General features: G+C 42.3%; 1 protein-coding gene across 1 annotated transcript in view; it reads right to left on the bottom strand.

Moving 5' to 3' along the window:
• Positions 1 to 14,080: 14,080 nt before the first annotated feature.
• SLC6A13 (solute carrier family 6 member 13) overlaps positions 14,081 to 22,632 on the bottom strand; it is a 78,752-nt gene continuing 70,200 nt past the window's right edge. Inside the window, exons 11-14 of the mRNA XM_061638669.1 lie at positions 21,543 to 21,645; positions 19,349 to 19,449; positions 17,322 to 17,492; positions 14,081 to 14,547 (exon numbers count right to left, since the gene is read on the bottom strand). Of these exons, the coding sequence (XP_061494653.1) occupies positions 14,428 to 14,547; positions 17,322 to 17,492; positions 19,349 to 19,449; positions 21,543 to 21,645 (495 nt within the window). The 3' untranslated portion in view covers positions 14,081 to 14,427. The remainder of the gene's footprint in view (positions 14,548 to 17,321; positions 17,493 to 19,348; positions 19,450 to 21,542; positions 21,646 to 22,632) is intronic.

Raw genomic sequence — 22,632 nt, 5'->3', positions numbered from 1 at the left:
GCAGCCAAGGCAGTAGAATTTCATCCCCGCTCACCAGCTGAGCAGGGATTAAAGCCCTGTGAAAAAGTGCCTTTTGAAGCAGCTTGCATATGAGCTACTACAAAAAGGCTTTTGCAAAGCCTCTAAGGCAACTCCTGTGTGTCTGTTTGCTCCAATCTCAGAGACGTAAAAGCAAAACACCAGGGATTTTCACAGGTGGGTGGCCTTGCCACCTGCCAAATTTGGCCCATGAGGCAAATCCTGATAAGGATGGAGCTAAAAAGGTTCCCCACCCTTGTCATATATTCTAGGTTATCATCATGATCTGAAAGAAATGATGAATGTGTTTCCTAATTTGGTGCCCTCCAGCTATTTGGCCTATAACTCCCAGCAACAGCAAGGTGGAAGAAACGCGGAGCTAGTGGGCTCCAGGGGGTGGCAGTGGGCCCTCTGCTGTAACATGGCCCTCAGCAACTGCCCTGTGAAGCCAACAACATATAATAAGGCTCCTTAATTCTCCAGTTCATACCTGACAACATCTGACATTCTGATAGAGCCTGATAAGCATCCCAGTCCTCTTGGATGGGTCGTACAGGATCCCCCATAAGCAGACTTCCTCCAGGGAAGGGCTGGTAGCTCAGTTGTTAGAGCATCTGCTTTGCATTGCAGAAGTTTCCTGGTTCAGTCCCCAGCACCTCCGGGTAGAGATCATCCCTCCCTGGAGAGTTGCTTGCCAGTCCATGTGGACAACACTGGGCCAGCTGGACCAATGGTCTGACTTTGTATAAGGCAGCTTCCTGAGCTGCTAAATACACCCACCTGCTCTGCCAGAAAAAGCATTGCTGGAAATGTTCCCATGCCTGGAACCCTGAAGAGCCACTGCTAATCAGCGTAGACAGTTCTGAGCTAAATGGCTCAGAATTGTCTGATCAGGAGAAGGCAGTTTCCTAAATTCCTAATTTAGACTTCCATGGAGTGTGTGGGATGAAGGCAATGCTGGATCCTAGAGCTCATTTAAGTCCCGCTTTTAAACCTGGCTCTTAATCCAACTGTCCTTCTTTCTACACTTCTGATCCTTCTCTGTGCTTTTGTCTTGCTTTCAGCTCACTCTCGCTCTCTTCTCCTCATTAATTTCCCTTTGCCCGCTCTCTCAGTGACCTCTTTTTGTGCCCTGTTTCTTGCTCCACCAACCCCTCCCACATCCTCAATCTAGAATGAAGCAGAAGGTCTGGCTCAGACCTTAAGGGGAAATGGAAAGGAGAAATGCAAAAGAGAGAGAGAAATTCCTTAAAATTATTTTAAATTGGATCTGCTGGGAAAGGATCCTTGGTCTGTTAGTGGGGGGAGGGAGTCTTTCACTTTCATGACTGTCAAATGATGCTGTGTTTTCAGAACTGTTATTGAGCAAGTACCTTTTTAAGATTTAAGCTCAGTGGTAGAGCTCCCAGTTTCAGTTCCCAGCATCTCCAAGTGGGGCTAGGAATGCCCTCAGTCTGAAACCACTACCTGTCAACTGTTGACAATGCAGACCTAGATCAGATGTGGGGAACCCTTGGCCCTCCAGATGTTGTTCAACTACAATTTCCATCGACCCTGGCCACTGGCCATGCTTGCTAGGGCTGATGGGAGTTGTAGTTCAGCACCATTGGAGGGCTAAAGGTTACTTACACCTGGCCTTGATGGACTAATAGTAATACTTGGTAGAAGAGAGCTCTGGGGGCTGGACAGAGGCCTAGAGAGGCTGATGTTCCCCAGACCTGGTGTAGACCAGAAAATACTGGTCTAGGTGGATGAATGACCTGACTCAATATAAGGCAGCTTCCCATATGTCAATTAACAAAGGCCACACCTCCTGCCAGGTGCATCAGTAGCACTTTGCCTGTCCACATGTGGTGAAAGGCTAGCACTTCAGTTGTGTTGTGACAAGTCACATACAAAAATCACTGCAAAGTGTATTTATACCTGGCATTTACACCTTTTTGTTTTTGTTTTGTTTTTAAAAGCGACCATAAAAACAACAGCATGAAGTGGGCTTCACACACTCCCAGCATTGGTGTTCGTTTGTATAGTTTTGCAAGGTGTTTCCACTTGGCCTGCTAATTGCACACCAGATAGAGCTAAAGGTGAATCCAGTGGAAGCTGGTCCATTAGGGCAAATGAGGCACTGCCCCACCAACCTCAGGTTGCTCTCAGCCAGCCCCTACCTGCTTGCCTTCTTAGTTACAGCCAGTCCCAGGATGGCTCTGCCTGTAATTGGTTCTGGCGCCACCTAGTGCTGGTCTCCCTGCCTTCCGCCCTACCATTCCCACTTGGCATCTGTCACCACTAGACTAATCCCAGCATCTGCGTCAGCATTCAGTCTTCTTCCCTACCTTGTGTGTGCTCCTGTTTCCTTCCTTTCTTACCAAATGCTAACAATGGGAACAAGCGACAGCAGTTTTCTTATTCCGACATGCCCTCTTCATCCTCTATTCATCTGTTGCCAGCTGGCAGAGCCTCCTCTGTCTTCTATTCTGCTTGGCCCTTTTCTTCCTGAAACAGGTGCAAAGATTTTAATAGAATGGCTTGGGCTGATTCATGGCCCTCCCACCTGGTCTGTTAACACTGCGTGTGTTCTTTCTTAAAAAGATCCACCGGGAGATGTTCCAGGAAACTCCCTTCCTGTCATATGAGCTCTGTGCTGGAGTTAAGAGACAGGGCAAGCATATCAGTTCACAGAGAGGTCGCTTCCAGAGGACCTGTTTATTGAGTGTTCATCCCAATTTGCAGGGAGGTTATACAATGTTGGCTGTCTATTTATGCATTAATTCTGATTTCTTTATAAAAGGGGGTTATATGATGTTGTCTGAAACAACTAGCTACTTTCCAGCATATTATTCCAGCAAGAAGTTCCGTTTTTGGGGAGCAGATTTGTTGCACAAGAGCGCCAAATCCACTTTAATTGTGCAACTGAATCCCACACACAAAATAGCAACGCTACCGGAAGCGTCCTGAGACAACGTCAGCTTCAATCTGTAGTACTTCCATTTTGGGGGACCCTTCTCCACTTCCTTTCTTCTTTGGCTCAAGTTTGCTCTTTGTCAGCCATCTTGATTTTGTCAGGCAGTTTGCGGTTTTGGAAAACATGCCAGACAAAAACAAATTGTCCTCAGACGAGGTACAGTCTTTGCATTCTCATTTGTTCACTTTGTGCTTGATTTCATTCCGCCCCAATGGCTTCCAACTAAGATAGACATGGCTTGGATTTGATGTGCTGCCTTAGTTGCTACGTGCCTGGAATCCAGTTCTGTACCTGACATTGATGGCAGGGTAGTTGAATGGCTAGAATGGGCATCTCGAAAGCATGCGTCACATAAATGCAGAAATGCCTTGGACAAACTTAATGGTATATTGCAGAGGTGGGGAACATTTTTTCAGCCCAAGGGCCACATTCCCTTCTAAGCAACCTTCCAGGGGCCACATGCCAGCAGTGGGTGGCAAAAGTGGGCAAAGCAATGGATGTTAATTTTACCTTTTTTAAAAAGCGACATTGCACTCCAAGTCCATATCAGGACTGATGTTACAGCAAAGACACAAATCTGTGTTTGATTGTGACCATTTTGGCCGTGAACGAATGAATATGGTAGCAGAAAAAATCAGGTGGGCTTCTTCTTTAAGACAAATGGAGGGAACACTGAGGCCACTAGGGATCCTATTTAGACACCTAAAAGCACTCTCCAGTTCCAGCTCTGACATGAACATCATTTCCCCTGGTTTTTATTTTATTATTATTACTATTATTTTGGGAGACTTAGAGTTCTTCCTGGCAATCAAACATTTAGGTTAAAGTCCACTGAATTGCAGGAAATATGCAGTCCTTATAGATTCTGTATAAGGGCTCCATTATTGATTTATTTTACACATTTCCGAATCACCTTCCTGCCGATGAAGCCCTTGTGAACTGTGGTGTGTCTCAGGAGGCATGAGAGAAATCTCCTCAAAACACAGGGAAGAAGCAGCATCCAAACCTCCTGTGCTGATTGACCTTGCTCTTCCTGGGCTGGTGCATGCCGTGGCACTTCCTCTGTCCCCAAGATCAGGGGACCAAAATATCAGCACCATCTGGCTGATGAGAAGACTCCTGCAAGAGCATTCATCACTCTGTCATTAACAGCAAACGTAGGCAGAGCGTGTTGACAAAAATGGGGCTTCTGAGAAAAAGAAAGAAAGAAAGAAAGAAAGAAAGAAAGAAAGAAAGAAAGAAAGAAAGAAAGAAAGAAAGAAAGAAAGAAAGAAAGAAAGAAAGAAAGAAAGAAAGAAAGAAAGAAAGAAAGAAAATACCCACATATGCAAAGGTATATGGACCCCCCAAAGGTTACACAGTCTAGGAATCTAGGGCAATTTCTCTCTATCTATCCATTCCCTATGCAGCATGCAATCTGCTCCCAGACTTCAAGCTGAGTTGCGTTATCACATTTCCAACAAGCAGAATTGCAAACATATCTTGTACAAAAAAAACTTCATGGGGGCTAACACATACACACAAAAACACAAAATCTGTTGGAAAAGAAAAATAGAAAATGGGGGTGGGAGGAAAAGGAGAATGATCTGCTTATGTTCCTCACATTTCCTGCAAGCAGGCAGTAAGCCTGAATACAAGAACTCCTATTAGGAGATTGAGGATACACTACAACATTGTGTTGTAGATCCTACAAGTACAAACATGCAGTTCCTCAGAGGTAAGGTTGGTATTGCACATCACTAACATACATCCCATTAGCAAAACTATATTCAAAACCACATAATAAAGGATTAATCACCACTTGCCAGGTTTAGGTTGAATTTCTATATGTACCACCCTTTCGTTGACTGGAATAGTCCCATTTGATCCATCCTATTCACTCATGGGAGCAATAGGAATGATGGGTTTCCTAAGGATACTCTGCAATCATAGGTAGGAACATAAAGCTGGGATGATACTTTGGGATGAGGGTCACAAGTGAACACAGTAGTAGTCCAGGGAATATGTTGGATTCTGTACATGAATCCTGTTGCTGAAATAGACTCAGTATCACCACTGAATTAGTCCATCTTTCACAATTCACTGAAGTTCATCTAAATTGCTTTTCCTTATTCCATTCCAACTGCTGTGCAGGCAGCTATGTCACCAGAAGAAGCTAAAGTACTGGGGACACCTTGTGGCTGCTAGAATTATGTTTATACTTTCTTTGCAGATACAACCCCAATTGCTGCTGCTCTTAGAGGCACATGTTACCAAATTCTTCCATGCTACACAGGAAGTGGATGGGACTGTGAAAGACCAACCCAAATGGTGTTTGCATTTTGACCAATTTGTAGGACAGTACAATATCTCAGAGAGGAGGTCAGGTCTCCTGTTCCCCTGGTGCATTCACTGTAGCTGCCCAATTTCCCTGCTTTTTAAAGTTTGATAGAAATATCTGTTGGCTAAAGATACATTCTTAAACAGCAAGGTTTTTTGCCTTTTGGTGAATTATTAATTATCAGTATCAGTGTGTGCACTGCAAAGTCCCTGCTATGAAAGGTGCAAATGGGTAGCAGGAATATAAGAGTGCAGGCATGCACCAAGGCTACTGAATAGCATTTAAAATTCTCGGGGGGTTTTAGGGTCGCTTTAATGCCATTTAGCTGGAAGAAATAGCTACTGAAGTTCTGTGTAGCTTTTTACAAACCTCTTCTTCCCACATGTACCAATATAATATGTACATAATGTACTAGCCCTTAAGATGTCACAAATCTCTGAGATTGTATGTGTTTGTTTCTGTGTTGCTTGGCAACAACACTGTAAGGGATAGTCATCATCATAATAAAAGGTGCCTCTGAGCATGTGTGTTCTGCATCCTCCTCATCTGAGTTCCACAACCAGGCAATAGGGCTGAGTCCAAGGAGCTGCTTCCACATAAGCTTGAACCCCTAACATCTTCCTTTTTTGGGGGGAAAAACCACCTGCCTGAAATTTGGCAGTCTTCACTGGGTGGTCTGAGTTAACAGTTCTTGCTGTTCCTTCTGCTTCTGAAACAGGCGTTTTATTTCTTTCAAAATGCAACCTTGACCCTTTATGCAACGTGTAAGTTAGTCTACAAGCCAGGCTTCAATGGGATTTCTGCTTAGAGTTTATACTTTCTTCAGTAAGGTCTCCTGAGAAGCCACCCCACACAATAAAGATACTGCACAGAAACCTAGGGGAAAGACAAAATGGATAGCTCTGTGGGCAGGTCAAAGCACGCACTCCTCTCCTCCTTATTTAAGTCACACGCCTCCCAGAGGGAGCTCAGAAGACTGTCGTGCTGAACACACCATACGCCACACACAGACCCTCCAAGGTGGGGAGAGGGGAACCCAAGGAGATTGAAAAGAGGGGAGGGGAGCTCAGAACAGCTGGGACACTGTCTAAGGCTCTTGTTGAATGCCATACACAGGTCCAGTGGGGGTGGGGTGGGGGGGAATCCAAGGAGAGTAAACAAACAACAATCCTACCAAAAGTGGGGCACGGCCTGTAATTTGATATTAAAATTAATAATTATTTGATATCAAAAGCAAAGGGCGGGACCTATAATTTGATATAAAATAGACATTAAATTAATATCAATTTTATATCAAAAGGGCAGAGCATATTATTTTATTTTTAAAAAGGCCACGGTCTATAATTTGATATAAACTGATATCAAAAGGGGTGGGGCTGAGAGGTGGGACATGGGGATTGTTCTCGCTTCCTATTGGCTGGGGCATTCTGGCTTCCTATTGGCTGACGGGACCTGTCACCTTGAATTTGATGAATGCTATACATATTGTCTTCTGCAAGCTTCTCGTAGGCATCTGGCTGGCCACTGTGAGAACAGGATGCTGGATTAGATGGGCCACTGGCCTGATCCAGCAGGCTGTTCCTCTGTTCTCATGACAAGCAAAACTCCAAACTTGTATCTAGAGAAACCCTAATGTGCCCTAAGAATGAGGCAGAAAAATGTAAGCTTCTTTCATAGGGGAAGAAAGCTCAGTGGCGTCACTAGGGTTGGTGTCACCTGGTCAGAGCTTGGAAAAGTTACTTTTTTGAACTACAACTCCCATCAGCCCAATCCAGTGGCCATGCTGGCTGGGGCTGATGGGAGTTGTAGTTCAAAAAAGTAACTTTTCCAAGCTCTGCACCTGGTGCGGTAACTCATGGTGTCACCCCCATGGACCTCCTCCCGTATCAGACCATACAGAATTCTTAGTAATGTTTTTTGTACTGGACTTCCCAGGAGGATCGCTCTGCCTGTGACTGCCTCTGAGATGAGCTCCCGTCTCAGAGGAAGCTTTTTCAGTTTTAAAACCAGTCAGAAGAGTTTTTTGACTGGAAAAAAATTTCTCCCAGGCAAGGGAGAAATGTAGAGATCATCCACAGAAGCTTCGTTGTGTTTGTTGGGGACTGGAATTCATTAGGATCGCCTATGAAAGAAGGTGTAGCCAGCAGCGTCGACGGAGCCAGGATTACAAGCAAGCTCAAACTGACTAAGCGAGACGTTTTTTTTTTCTTCAAAGAAAAACGGATTTTAACAGGCAAGCATTCTTCTGTCTACTCTTATCATTTTGTTATCGTTACAGCAAAAGAGATTTGTTAAAGAATCAGCAACAAAGAAACCCTGGGTGAGTTATAACTTTCTCTTTTATACACGGAATTAAGGAGGAAGAAAATCGAAATAGCCTATCTTTGTTTTTATTGCAAAAAGCTGGCATGGAATTGAGCATTATAAAGATACAAACAGATGAGGGGCATCTAATCTGAAGAGGAAAATCTGATTTATATGACATTTGAGTATTATATGTCTGGGACTATTTTTTCTGGTCTACTTTTTTTTTGACGAATCTGCTTATTCTTTATGCCACTAATTATTTGGATGCTGTGAACTAAATTTGTTTTGCACTTTTGGACACATAAGAGATAAGGCAGTTTGTGCTGTCTAGAGGGTGATGTCAACAGGCTTGGAAGATTAACTCCTTTGTGACTGGAAAAAGAAATAAACTGTTCTTTGCTTGGGAATAGTGGCTATATTGGAAATTGAAGGGGTTTTGTTCTTTTGGTTTTAAGAATGACAATCAAGAAGGTGGCTGAGACCCTGGATGTACAGGAAGGGGTTCTCTCTCTAGATATGTTTCAGAAAATAATGAATGAGATTAAGCTAACGAAACAAGAACTGAGACAGAGCAGACAAGAGATGAAAATTGAATTTGGCAAAATGAGACAGGAGCTGAAAGAAATTCAGGATTCTATGAGAAAGGAGGTAGATGAGACCAAAGATATAACTGGACAAACAAAAGAAGATGAAAGAAAAATTAAAGGGAAGGTTCAAGCCCTGGAGATTGGAATAGATTTATCAAATATGGACTTGGAAAAAGATCTGGATTGTATGGCTGTGATGGATCCTAGAGACAAATATTACTGTTTGGAATTCAGCGCTGTCCCTGAAGGAATTGGTGAAGAGATTAGAGATAAAGATATCAACGGTTCGAAAAAATTCCTGGATTGGAAGGATTTGATGGAACTTGAAATAGAGAAAGTTTACAGAATTAATTCCAGATATGTGACAATGGAAAAACTCTCAAGAGATATGCTAGTGCATTCTGTAGAAAAGAGGAACAGAGATACAACTTTACAACAACATTTCAGTAATACATTCAGAATTGATGGCAAGGAAATATTTGTGATGAAGGAAATTCCTATCAGACTCTTATTATATGACTATGATAGCAAGATTATTGGGTGTGCAAAGATGGAAGATGGAAGATGGAATCAACACTGATAATGGAAGAGCTATTAAAATTACTGGACTTAGTAGACTTGAAGAGATGGACCAATTGTCATGTCTATTTGGAGAAAAAATGATGGATATATATCTCAAGGATTGGAAACCTCTCTTTGACTTTTTGTGGAAAGAATAAAATGATATGATGTTAATGAGATTTGATACTAATTAAGATAACCACTGGAGGAAGGTGATTTTATAATCTATTAAGAGACAGGTTTGTTACATATTATAGACCTATAGCTGATCTACGATAAATCGGAAGTCAATAGTTTTTATTGTATTAGTTATTAATTTGTTCTTTTTCTTTTTGTTTTGTTTTGTTTTTGAAAATTTGAATAAAAATTAATGTTAAAAAAAAGTAATGTTTTTTGTACTAATGTTACTTGTAAATCGTAATTCCCATATATCACTGAATGTAATGGCAATAGTAGTGACATAAACAACTAGCAAAATTAAAATTACACCTTTAAATTACAATATCATACGCACAGCTCAAATTCTTGCTCTTATTACTAATGGGAGTTAATTATCTTGCATATGCCCATAGTAAATTTTCAGATACTTTCAGACCCTCAGCAATTTTCAAGTGGTCTGTGTAGAAGAAAGGTTTGGGAACCCCTGGAATAAGACACCTGCTTATGTCCCTATGCTGCTCTCTCCCCTCATTTAGATGTCTGGGATGCATGTGTGTGGACACACCTCCTTACAATTATGGAAAGTGATTCTTAATAATAAGTTTTCAGACACAAAGTTACATAGGTATTTATCAGTTGTTTAGTAGAAAATTCAGAGCTGCAGGGTCCCTTCATGATAGTTACAGCCACGTACACCCTTTTTCGCTCCTGGATTAAGAATGAGATCTTTGTTAATGCATTCTCTCACAACAACAAACATCTCTAGGAGCCAATCAGCATGAAAGTGGAAAGCGTTAGCAACTGAGAAGAGTCTTCTTAGTGGCTGACTCACCTCCTTTCACTCTGATTGGCTCCAATCTGCAGAAAAGGCAAGGAAGCATATAAGAAGACTCTTCTCAGTGACTAACACACTCCCTTTTCATCCTGACTGTAGGATGCTTGGAGACATAGGGACCCTGCTCCCAAAAAAGCAGAGGGACTAAGATCCCCTGGGCTACTACCCTCCTGGTGCTTATGGACATGACCGTAATATATTTTGTGACGTGCAAGTTCGACATTATTTATTAAGTGTGTTTAGGATTACACTGATGGCATTCCCAAATATGTACTTTCACACAGACGTTGGTTTTCCATAACACAATGTTTGTCCAAGCCTCCACACTTGGGGAGGGCACTACTTGCACACCCCTTCCATAAGCACATCAAAGTTGGATACACGCCTGAACCAAGACCCAGACAAAAGGGCACTCAAAACAAAAAGGTAATTACAGTGACTGAGTAGATCTTGTACAGTGGTTATACTGACTGGGCAGCCACTGTCCTTCACATTTTACAAAATACTTTTTCCTATACAAAGATTAAATTTCTGTGTATGAAAAAGTAATATATGAAGTGGTCTCAATAGTGAGAAGAGTAAACAAGTGAATGGTGATCCAAATGTTTTTCATTCTCACATTATGAAGCTAGCTGCCAGATGATTTATTTATTTATTTATTTATTAAATTTATACCCCACCTTATGGCCAAAAGGCCCTCAAGGCGGCTTACAAAAAACATGAATATAGCAATACATGAATAGAACATAATACATCAATAAAATAATACAATTCTCAAAATTAAATAACGAATAACATTATTAAAAGGGGAAAAAAAGCAATTGTATCATACTGAAGGAATCATACTGGTATGGTAGTTCCATAATCACCACAAAATCCAAAGTACCTGATGTATCACCTTCGCTACGCATGCAGCATAGACTGAAAAAACAGCACCCAAGCTACCATTCAATACGTGCACATGTTCTTTCCAACATGAATCTACAGGTCTCAAAAAGTAATGTGTGACAAAGTCCTCAAACACCTTATAACATGCCTCAAACATGGTCTCTTGTTCTACCAGCATGCCTTCACACCATCACTTTGCCAAAACATAAGGATAGGTAAATTGCTTTTAGGGAGGTTCACAATTATGATTTCCTATTTATTTAATCTAAAAATATTTAAAATACATAAAAACAGCCAGGGGAAGATATTGGAGAAATATAAAATAAATACAAATAAAAAAGGGGGGGGGAGGTGAAGAGACCTTAAATGTGCTACTCACCATCTCTCAGCCTATCCTCCCCTCAGGATGAAAACAACGGAGAACCATGACCACCCCCAGGAAGAAGGGCACACTTAAAATGTAGAGGAAAAAATCATCTACCACCATAGTGTGAAATCAAATACTTATTGGGACACAGTATGAATAAATATTTATATAAACATGACTCTCAAATATGTTTATGAATTACACAATCTTTAAACATATTTATAGTGCAAGCCGATGTTTGTTTACTCAGAAGCAAGTCCCAATGTATTCAATGGGGCTTACTCAAACTGGGAAGTGTGAAGAGAACTACAACCTCAAGTGATAAGGAACTTGTTCTTCCATGCTACACAGGAAGTTCTTTCAACTTGTTTAAGTTGAGACCTTATCCCAGTCTGAGTCTGTGTTGGAATTGCTTTTTAATATATTTTTAAGCCTTTTCTTTTTTTAAAAAAAAATGTTTTTTTAAAACTTTTAAAAAATATTTTCAAAGATGTTTTAATATATTTTAAAGTCTGTTTTTATGATGTTTTAAAATGCTTTTAGTGCTTTTGTTTGCCGCCCTGGGCTCCTACTGGGAGGAAAGGCGGGATATAAATCAAATAATAAATAAATAAACTTCATTCACCCAACCCAAAATTCAGAATCATGCCTCTTTAGGCTGTTTTCCAACTGTTTATTCTTGCTTTGTGGTTATTGGATTTTAAATGGCTTTATTTCTTGTTGTGAGCTGCCTTGGTTTCCAACCCTACCTCACAGGGTTGTTGGAAAGACTACACACACACACTGCAGATGTATAAATACATGCAGCCCATATAATAGTTTATTGTCAAACCAGTTGGTCATTGCAGAAAAATCAGTATTAGTTTTTAAAAAACCAGTATTCGTTTCCTACAGAATAAAAACTGTAATACCTAAGTAAGTCCTGCCTACTTGCTTTAAAATAGGACTGGAGGGGGGGACAGAAAGACAACACAAACACAATTCTTTTTTACATTCACTCCAAAGTCCCATTGATTTTCAGCACATTCATAACCATATCTACTCAAAAGTGAATCCTATTGAATTCAATAGGATTTACTCTGGAGATATGGGATTAGCAATGCTTTTACCCCCACAAAAGCAAGTATTGGGAAGGTTTTGAAAACACTGCCCAGGATCTGACTCCTACACACAAGAGGGGAAAAAACTGAAATATATATACTTACCCAATTTATGAAATTTTCAGATAAACGGGGGGGGGGAACCACCATTTTCTGGCCTTGCAATAAGGTTTACTAGACACTGCCACAGGTCAAACAAACACTTCACTGATTGGCTGCAATCCTGAACGGGCGGGGTTAAAGCTACGAAGTGCTATACAGTAGTTTAAAAAAAGATTTAACGGGGCGGCTGATGTTTTTATGTATATCTTGAGAACCGGACCACCTAGAAACGTAATTTTTTAAAAAAATTAAAGCTGAGAGTCACCCCCCTCTGATGGTGTCACCTGGTGTGGTCCGCACCTCCTGCACCCCCCTAGTGGCGCCACTGAGAAAGCTTGAGAAATTGGATGGTAGGTTTAAGCAGAGTAATAATATCAACACCAAACTACACATTGTGGTTGATACAGGTTGGCCAGAAAAAGGCCTCCACCCAGTCCACTCTCCCCTCTCTCAGGTAATGCATTTTTTTCACTTGCCTGTGATGTAACAATATATCAAGTGTTGCCGCTCTTCTAACCACTCCTCCCAACTCCAGGGTCTATAAAAAAAAAACCACTAGCACAGCTTAGAAAATGACACGGGAAAGCCTTTTTCTGTATCCAGCCCACATCTACCATGCCATGTCGTTTGGCCCCAGTTGCACAGCAATTGCTTTGGTGGTGCTTCCTCCTCTATAACAGCGTGTGACTCAAGGCACTGGTATTGGTTGTCAATGGTAGGAATTTCTGGTGAATCTAAGCTCTTTTGGATGATGGCAACAAAGTTGGATGACTCTCTTCTTTTTTTTAAGGATTAGACAGATTCACAGTGGACATGTTCATCAATGACTGTTAGCTAAATGGAGTCTCCAGAGAATGAAGAAATAGATTTTTGCTTCCAGACAGTTGCTGGGGACAAAAAGAGAACCCCCCTCACTTCCATATCCTGCTTGTGGACACCACTACTAGAAACAGAATGCTGGACCTGAATTTTGGTGCAATGCTTCAATGTGATTCTTACATGCCTGTTGCTTGTCAGATTTTTGGACTACAACTCCCATCAGCCCCAGACAGTTGGTGGGAAATGTAGTCCAACATCTGGAGGGCATCAGATTTCCTGCTCCTAGATGGGTAGGTCAACACAGCAACTTCCTACATTTGCAGTTCTGCTCATTTGTATTAAATTGGATGCGGTAAGCACAAGGCAAAGTGTTCCTAACATGTCCCATTTTAAAAAGCAGCTGCCTTTCTGTTATGGGCTTCATGATTCCAGCTGTGCTGCTTTCAGGGCACACATGATTGCTCATTTTAGGGAGGCCGGCATAGGATGAAGTCAAGGACAGTAGTGGACTAGCCAACTTTCCAAGACCTGCAAAATCTGGTGCAAGACTGGAACATCTGGAGTACTTCTGAGGATGGTGTGTCATATTCGGAAAGGTGGTAGGGCAAGCACAGCCAAATCATCACATTTTGCTGCCTAGGGCAGAGCAGCAAATGATGCCACTTCCCAAGTCAAAGGGCATCATACCTCTGAACACACACAGAATTGTCTTGAAAGGGCCTTTTTTTTTTTTAGATCAGCACAGAGCAAATATAATCCACAGTACTAAGCCAACTCCCTTGTCTTCAAACCTATTTGTGCAGCCTGATACTATCCATGTTTGGGTGGGGGGCATTCAGAAGCAATAGCTGGAGCGTGCTGTGCCTGCCCCCCCCTTAAACAGAAAAAGAGAAGGGGGGAAAATCCTGACCTCTCCTGTAACAAGGTAAAGAGCCAATACATGCAGAAAACACTATATGTCTGTGTCAAGCAGTGTGTACCTACAAGTTAGAAAGATGCATACTCTCTTGAGTTACAGATCCCCATCATCCCCTAAAAAGAAACACAACGAAACATTGGAAGGAACAATGATTTTATAGATGGAATGGAAGGCTCTCTAAAATCCATGCAAGATAAATGCTTCTGCAATCATGTTAAGTATTTCCATCCCAGGCTTCCACAGTTCCACTCCCAGAAGATCTCCCAGGGGAACATTTTGGTTTGAATCATCTCCTGTGATTGTGCCTCCAGACAGAAGATGAAGCCACATCTGCTTCCACCATAATGTCTTGGGAGAACTCTCTTTCCCTAGCAGCCATCATAGATCCTTTGGAAGGGGACAGGAAAGTCAGCTTATGGGTCCCGCCCTCCTTGGCCCCTGGCAAAGTCTAGGATTGTCCAATGCAGAGGGGCACACCTCCCTCTAACAGTGAGAATCCAACTCAGTCAACATCAGGAGCCCAGTTCTGCGGGCCGGAAAGGGCTGTCCTGGACACATCCTCTGGGGCAAGTCTTCATCTGGACAGACAAGTTGATGGAACCTCTGAAAGACAAAATGGAGGTGGAAGAGAATTCATGAATTACCCAGACAAAAAGCATCACTTTGTGCACAAATGGGAAGTTGCCTTATATTGAGTTGGGCCATTGGGCCATCTAGCTCAGGATCCCTCAAACTTCTGAGTTCATTGTTCCTTTGATGAGCTTATGTTGTCATTGACCCCAGCCAAAAGAAATAAAGTCAAGAAATATCCATGTATAATCAACATTTCTTAATCATCAGTTACCACTAGCAGGAATCATAAAGCGTAAAAAAATAAGGAAGTAAAACAATAATGCAGTATGGTCTGAGAATTCTGTTGGGCTGTGGAATCATCTTATTAAATATAGAGGTTCTTCACTGGCAAGGGAAGTGCACTCTGTACATGCCCATTCCCATTATTTCTGAGGCTCGTGGTTCCCAATTACATTTTTCAATGAACCCTATGTAGGCCCTTTTCTGCCCCCTTTTCACCCCTAGGTCTTTATTTACCCCTTTATCTATCAATCTCTTTGGGATACCCTGATCTAGCTCATTTTCTACACTGACTGGCAGCAGCTGCCAGGGACTGAACCTTCTGCACGCCAGGCAGATTCTCTACCATCTTCCCCTTCCAAGGAGAATCAGGGAGTCTGGATTTAACTTTGAGAGCTAGCCTCTTTATTCTTCCTTCTAACGTTGCAGCTGTTCTAAATGATCGGTGGAAGAGATCGGAACAATTAGCAACACATTTATTTGTATGTTTCAGTTGTACCAGACCCTTCCTCCAACCAACACAGAGGTGGGTTGAAGCCTCACATGGCTAACCCAATGAATATAGATTTAGGCTGTGAGACAGTCATAATGCACTCTGGGGAGCTTCATAGCAGAGAGACCATTCATTCAAACCAAACACCCTTTGGAGTTCATTGCTGCTATTACAGTTAATTATCTCTAATAGAAGCTCCTCTGTCAAACTGTGGTGGAGAACATCCTTTGACACTCATTTTCAACTAAATCCCTTAATATTTCTGGGGTTATTTCAATGGCAATCCTGCCCACAGATTCTCTACACATTTTTTTAAAAAAATGGATAACCATTCTTCCTTTCCACATATAGGAGCACCCAGAATCACCTCAAAAAAAATCATTCTGTGGAATGATTCTAACCTAGGGATAAGGGAGAAATTCCGTTTTGCATTTTGATAAAAAACTACCTTTCTCAAACCGATACCTGAATTGAATCTGAGCTGTCCTACATTCACGCCCCTCCATATTTGGCAATGTAGTTCTCCAAACAATGCGTACAAAAATGCATCATATATGGGGCAATTGCTTGAAAAAGTGTGTACATTAGTCAAAACTGCATACAAAATTATGCTTATTAGGAGAAATTTGCATAAAAATGCTGAAGAATTTTCATGAGGATTTTTTAAAAAAATGCTGCATAAATGTGGAGACCTGGATTTGAGACTGGGAAAATGAGAAACCGAGAGAACTGAAATAGACAGAGCTGCCCATCTCTACCCTCACCTGAAGAGAGAACTGGTAGCCATGGAGTGATTGATTAAGGAAGAGAGGCTGACAATTGGCCTCTGTCTCAAAGGAGCCACAGCATGTCCACTAGGCCTTGACCAGATGCCCAGAACCCCTGGCTTTACAATGCCTTGTTCACTTCCCAAAACAGTTGCTCGTACAGCAACCACTGAATGAAACAAATGTTATTCTAGATCACATATATTTACTCCTCAAGAGCACCTACCACTCCAGCTATGAAACATTATATAAGAAGTGGTCTTACAACAATCTGCTTTGGGGCAATTTAACCTTGGACAAGACCTTTGAGGCTTGCTATGAATTTCACATACACAAACTTGAAATGATGTATATGGATCTAAGAAGGCACAGCTCAAACTATAGTATAAAACACACAGAGACAATATTCATAGCATTGCGACTCCTTCATAAGCTCTGAATAGTACAGTTATGAGAAACATTTGCAGGAAAATGGAGCCTCTTTTTCAATTACTGGAAAAATAAAGTGCAAGAATCAATCAATCCATATGTATTATTAGGTGATATATAACATAACATATATGATGTATATGAATAATGGATCACTTAGACACAAGATATATTTTTAAAAGAAAGTGATCATTAATTTTAAATGAATTGAAGGGAAAAGATGAATAATGTGCAATATATTTATTCTTAAATTTAGATAGTATTTTAAACATGTTATTACATTTCTTTGGTATTATTTATATGGCATTTTGTATAAAGCTGTAATTTATGTGCACCATTGTAAATTATCTGCATTATTGTATATTATTATTACTATTAAGAAAAGAAAGAAAACCAGTTCAAAATGTCACACAGGAAATACACGGTGTTTCATCTGGAAGTCAATAAGCACAGGAGGGGGGAAAGAGGGGAGCAGAAGGGCACTGCGATGTGAAGCTCTTGAACGGTGACATTTTTAAAATGCTGTGCAGTCAATAACAAGCACACAGGAAGGCAGTTTGGTCTGTGTAGCCCTCGAGCCAACTCGAACTCAATAAAGCCACAAGCTCTTGTCAGAAACAGAATGATCTCTGGCAAAATTAGTCCCAGTTCCCCATTAATTGCTTTTGCAGCACAATAAACCCACCTCAAAAGGCCATCTCATCAATACGCTGGTAGCCAGCAAGCCTCCCTCAGGCCGTCTCATCAATAGGCTGGTAGCCAGCAAGCCTGCCTCACCCAGATAGCCTCCCTGCAGCATCCCAAATCCCACTGAGAAAAACCCACACCAACCTCACCTCTCTCAGGGAGCCTTTGATAGTGGAAAGTTTATAGACAATCCAGAGAGGGATGCAGATCATAGATGAGAGCCCTAGCAGCCAGCCCACAGTGTCTCCCCACCAGGGGTACACATACTTCTTGTTGTATGTCAGTGGAGCGTATTTAATCAGAGAAAAGAGAAATGTCGCCTGGAAGGAGAAGAGGAGGGAGGGTTAGACAGACACCAACACCAGACAAGTCACTTTGCCCACTTCATGGACAGAGCAAAATGGCCTATGACACGACGAGACACTTCCCTGACCAAGATTCCAACTTCATCCCAAGGAAGTACTTCCCCTGACAGAAACAATGTACTCTAGGAGGTGTAGCCAATGTGGTGCTACACACTGTTAAACTACAACTCCCATCATCCCTAACCATCGGCCATGCAGGCTGGGGCTGATGGGAGTTGTAGTCCAACAACATCTAGAGGGCACGATGTTGGCTACCCCTTTAACATATATAGATACAATCAGAACCAAACTAGAAGAGATGTGCAGGGCCAACCCAAGACATTTTGCTGCCTGAGGTAAAGCAGAAAATGGCATAAAGCAGAAAATGGCATCCCCTTCCCCAGTCAATGTAACATCCATGGCTGGCTAAGCTATTCTGGCACCTGAGGGGGGAAAAGCCAGGCAAGCACCTGTCTCCCTCCATGGCAGAAGTATAACAATAAAAATTATCTAACTAACCATTTGCTGCCTTTTCATGACATCAGTAAATCATCTGCCTTTGGAGGCTGCCACACTCTGCTCAATAGTATGGGCCAGCCTTGAAGATCCATGATAAAATACCTACCCAGGCCCATTGTCAGGGGTTGGCATGGTCAGGCACTTGCTGACGGGCCTGACCTGACCCTACCAAACCATCCGAACCAAACTGTAGTGCTGGATATCCCTGCCACAATTACATCCACAGCACTGCATTCCTTTCCTGCTTGCTGCCACATGTTACTCACCTCACGCTTTTCCCATGTTTTTCTGGTGGGTGGCAGCACTTTTGATTCTGAACCACTGCAGCCACCTGCCGTGGTTGATTACCCAAAAGGCAATGTTTGATCAGACATTGCTTTTGGAGTCACTGAACATGGTTCTCAATCTCTGCCCCACGTATTCCCCACCTGCACCAAAATTAAGCTGGTATAATACTAGTGCAAACATGCAGTAGAGACTGTTGGCTCCGACGTCAATGGTAGGGATGGGATCCATCGGCTGGTGCCAGTTCGCGAGCATTCCATCAACCTAACAGGCTTGCATCAATTCGAGTTCATTCTGTATCTGCTAGTGGCTGCTTTTACCAATCTGTGGGGTTTTTTGCTCAGAAAAAATATTGATATCAATATTTAAAATATTGATATTAATATTGATATTTTAAAGGAAATATTGATTTGAAGGAAATATCAATATTTATAAAGGAAATATTGATAAATTATCATTCTTACAATCAATGTTTTAGAAAAAGATTTTTTTTAAAAAGTCTGTTGTCAAAAATAACAGCATAAATTTGCTGTATTAAAATCCAACAGAGACTGAGAATAAATGAATTAATGGAAATTTTGGTACCAAATCTAAACTGGGCGGAATTCCAGCAGATATCTAGTCAACAGGGCAATGAATCTGCTCCAGGTTTTAGTCCAAACTTCCAAGGAGCTGTCCAAGGTTTCACTGCCCCACTGACATTCGAGCCACCAGTTTCCACTGCAAACATGCAACAGCAGTGGTGGGGTAAGGTTGATGTCATGACTGGCAGGATGCTAAACTATGGGATATGGGCCAACCTGCACCTAGCTTTACTGATGCCATTTGGGATTTAGGCATGCTTAATATCCTCTGGATCGTGTTTGCTAGATTTCCACCTATGCAGACTCTCGTCATTATTTCCTCACTTCCTTGAGGAACTGTGCACTGCAATACAGAACAGCACTGGCAAGGACCCTTTTGGAAAATAACTGACCCACTCTTTTCACTTGTGCCTCAAGATCAAAGGACTGAGATATCTAACTCACCAGGCAGACAGCTGGTGTGATGAATAACCAACAGTATTTGATGACAGACCATGGCCGATAGCCAATCATGTCTTCAATGTTATCATAGAAACGGTCAGCTCCTGTGAAAAGGAAAAATAAAGATGGGGAAAAACAGCCTGCTATTAATATATGGAGTGGAGAAGGAAAGGCCAGAGGACCTGTGTAGGAAGAAGAAGGGGCATGGGTGGGGGTTACAAAAAGAGGAGCAAGCCAGGCACATGCATCAAAGCAAAGCAATGTTCAGCAATTTCTCTGGCCAGTGTGGCAATATAGGATAGACCACAGAAGCGGCATCAGAATGTTTCATTCCTTCCCTTGTTAATTTGCTTCCACTCATCCTGAAACTTTCATAGCACCAGCATGCAGCATCTCCTGCCTCCTGAAACCAAATTTATTTATTTATTTATTTATTTATTAGATTTATTAGTCACCCATCTGGCTGGTTGTCCAGCCACTCTGGGCGACGTACAAAATAAAAACATATAATTACATTAAAACATTAAAAATCTCAGAGCTTGGAAAAGTTACTTTTTTTAACTACAACTGCCATCAGTCCCAGCTAGCATGGCCACTGGATTGGGCTGATGGGTTGTAGTTCAAAAAAGTAACTTTTCCAAGCTCTGAAAAATCTCAACAATAATAGTAGAACCTAACCCACCCCAAAAGCCTGTCTGAAGAGCCAGGTCTTCAAGGCCTGGTGGAAGCTCATCATAGAGGGGGCATGGCGGAGATCATTTGGGCGGGAATTCCACAGAGTGGAGGCCACAATAGAAAAAGCACTCTCCCTAGTCCTCACCAGTCTAGCTGTTTTAACTGGTGAGATGGACAGAAGGCCTTTTGAGGCTGATCTTGTTGAGCAGAATCGCTGATGATGCTGGAGGCGTTCTTTCAGATAGACTGGGCCAAAACTGTGTAGGGTTTTAAAGGTCAAAACCAACATCTTGAATTGGGCCCGGAAAATAACTGGTAACCAGTGTAACTCCTTTAGAATGTGATCTCGCCGGCGTCTGCCTTTAATCAGGCGAGCCGCTGCATTCTGTACCAATTGCAACTTCCAGACCGTTTTCAAAGGTAACCCCACGTAGAGCACATTACAGTAGTCTAGGCGAGAGAAGACCAGGGCATGTACCACAGATGGGAGCAGATCGTTGGGAAGGTAGGGGTGCAGCCTCTGTATCAGATGGAGTTGATATAGCGCTGCCCGGCTCACAGCCAAGACTTGAGCCTCCATGGACAGCTGGGAGTCAAGAATGACCCCCAGGCTGCAGACCTGGTCTTTCAAGGGCAGTTGTACCCCATTGAGCACCAGGACAACATCCCCCAACGCTCTCTTGTCTCCCACGAATAGTATCTCAGTTTTGTAAGGGTTCAGCTTCAGCTTGTTCCTTCCCATCCAGCCACTCACCGATTCCAGACACTTGGACAGGGTTTCTACAGCCAACCTCGGTGAAGATTTAAATGAGAGATAGAGCTGCGTGTCATCCGCATACTGGTGACATTGCAGCCCAAATCTCCTGATGATAGCCCCCAGCAGCTTTATATAGATGTTAAGCAGCATTGGGGAGAGGATGGAGCCCTGTGGCACCCCACAATTGAGAGGCCAAGGATCCAAAACCTCCTCCCCCAATGGCACTCTCTGGTACCTACCAGAGAGGAAGGAACAGAACCACTGCAATACAGTGCCCCCTATACCTAACCTCTCCAGACAGTCCAGGAGAATACCGTGGTCAACAGTGTCAAAAGCTGCTGAGAGATCCAGGAGGACAAGGAAGGTACATTCACCCCTATCCACTGCCCTCCTCATATCATCCACCAAGGCAACCAAGGCCGTTTCAGTCCCATGTCCAGGCCTGAAGCCTGATTGAAATGGATCCAGATGATCCGCTTCCTCCAAATGCACTTGCAACTGCAACCAGATACAAAAGAGAGTTCCTGAGACTAAAAATTGGGCAGAGGGCCATTTGAAAGTCAGACAAGGGCCACATGTAGCTTGCTGCAAGGAACGATTCCATGATACCATTCCAAGATATTGGCATGAGATTCTCATGATATTTGCAGTATCTCAATGCCTGGTTACCAGGAGTTGCTCTAGACTGGTGGTTTAATGTGTGCTTTAGAGACAATAGAGAGGAACTTAAACAATGGCACTTGTTTCCTCCACATTTGTACTTACCATATACCCATCCAATGCACAGAGTCTCAAAAATGGCGACAAATAGTAGGCACATTCCACTAGCAGCGTAGTAGTCAAACAGTTGGAAGACATACATCCCACCCTAAGAAAGGGAGCAGGGACATAGAATTGGAAAGGGAAAGGAAGAGAGAGAGGAGAGGAAGCAATTCAGAATCCCAAAATCCAAGGAGAAATTCAGACGAGTATTTTAGATGAATCCCTAAGATTGTACTGCTGGCTTTCCAGGCCCTGAACAGCCGCTGCTGTAAGAAAAATCTAATCTTTGAAACTCATCATGGCAACTCTCTGTATTGAGACACTGGACAATCAAGAACTCATCTGAATAAGCTGAGATATGCATAAGTGCCAGACACCTGCACCCAGCCACTTTATTCCTTCCTTTGCACAAGCAGGTGGGGGTGGGGGAGAAGAGACAGAGAACCAAGAACCACAGTTAATAGCTTCCTCTTACATCCAAACCAGGAAACAAGCCAGAATATGAAGCTGTGATTTAGTTTCCAGATTCTGGCTTGTTCGGAAGCCATTAACCATAGTTTCTAGTTCAGACACAACAGGAAGCTATGGGTAACCATGGATCCTGGTTTCTTCATGAAAGGGAAGAGCAAAGTGACTGCATGCAGGTGCCCGAATCTTGTACACATCTTGGCTTATTAAGCAAAGATATTGAACATCCAGACTGGGCCATTACTTGATATTTGGAGAGCCTATCAACCTATCTTAAATTGACAGCGGACTCCATCTGCACCCTCCAGAGCCTTATTGTTGCTGCTTCTTTTTTACTTCCTGATTACCAAGCATCTTCTGAAAACAATTTTATTCTCTCTGTGTAGTTAGGGAAAACACAGTTCCTTCAAGCTCACTCTCCGTTCCCCTCCGCACAAAGGTCATTAAAAATAATAATAATAATGGCAAATGCCCTAGTGGCTATTCATGTACATTGCACTATTTAATGTTAAGCGCTCTAAGCAACAACTGGTGTGTATGTTCGGGGAGAGTCTTATATGAATCATAAATAATTTATTGTAAAAACCCAACGTCAAAGACTATTCCTTAAACATGCCACATTGCG

Source organism: Rhineura floridana, chromosome 8, assembly GCF_030035675.1.
Source record: "Rhineura floridana isolate rRhiFlo1 chromosome 8, rRhiFlo1.hap2, whole genome shotgun sequence".
Classification (NCBI taxonomy): domain Eukaryota; kingdom Metazoa; phylum Chordata; class Lepidosauria; order Squamata; family Rhineuridae; genus Rhineura; species Rhineura floridana.
Note: the sequence above shows the minus strand (reverse complement) of the source record. Positions and strands in the feature narration are given on the sequence as shown.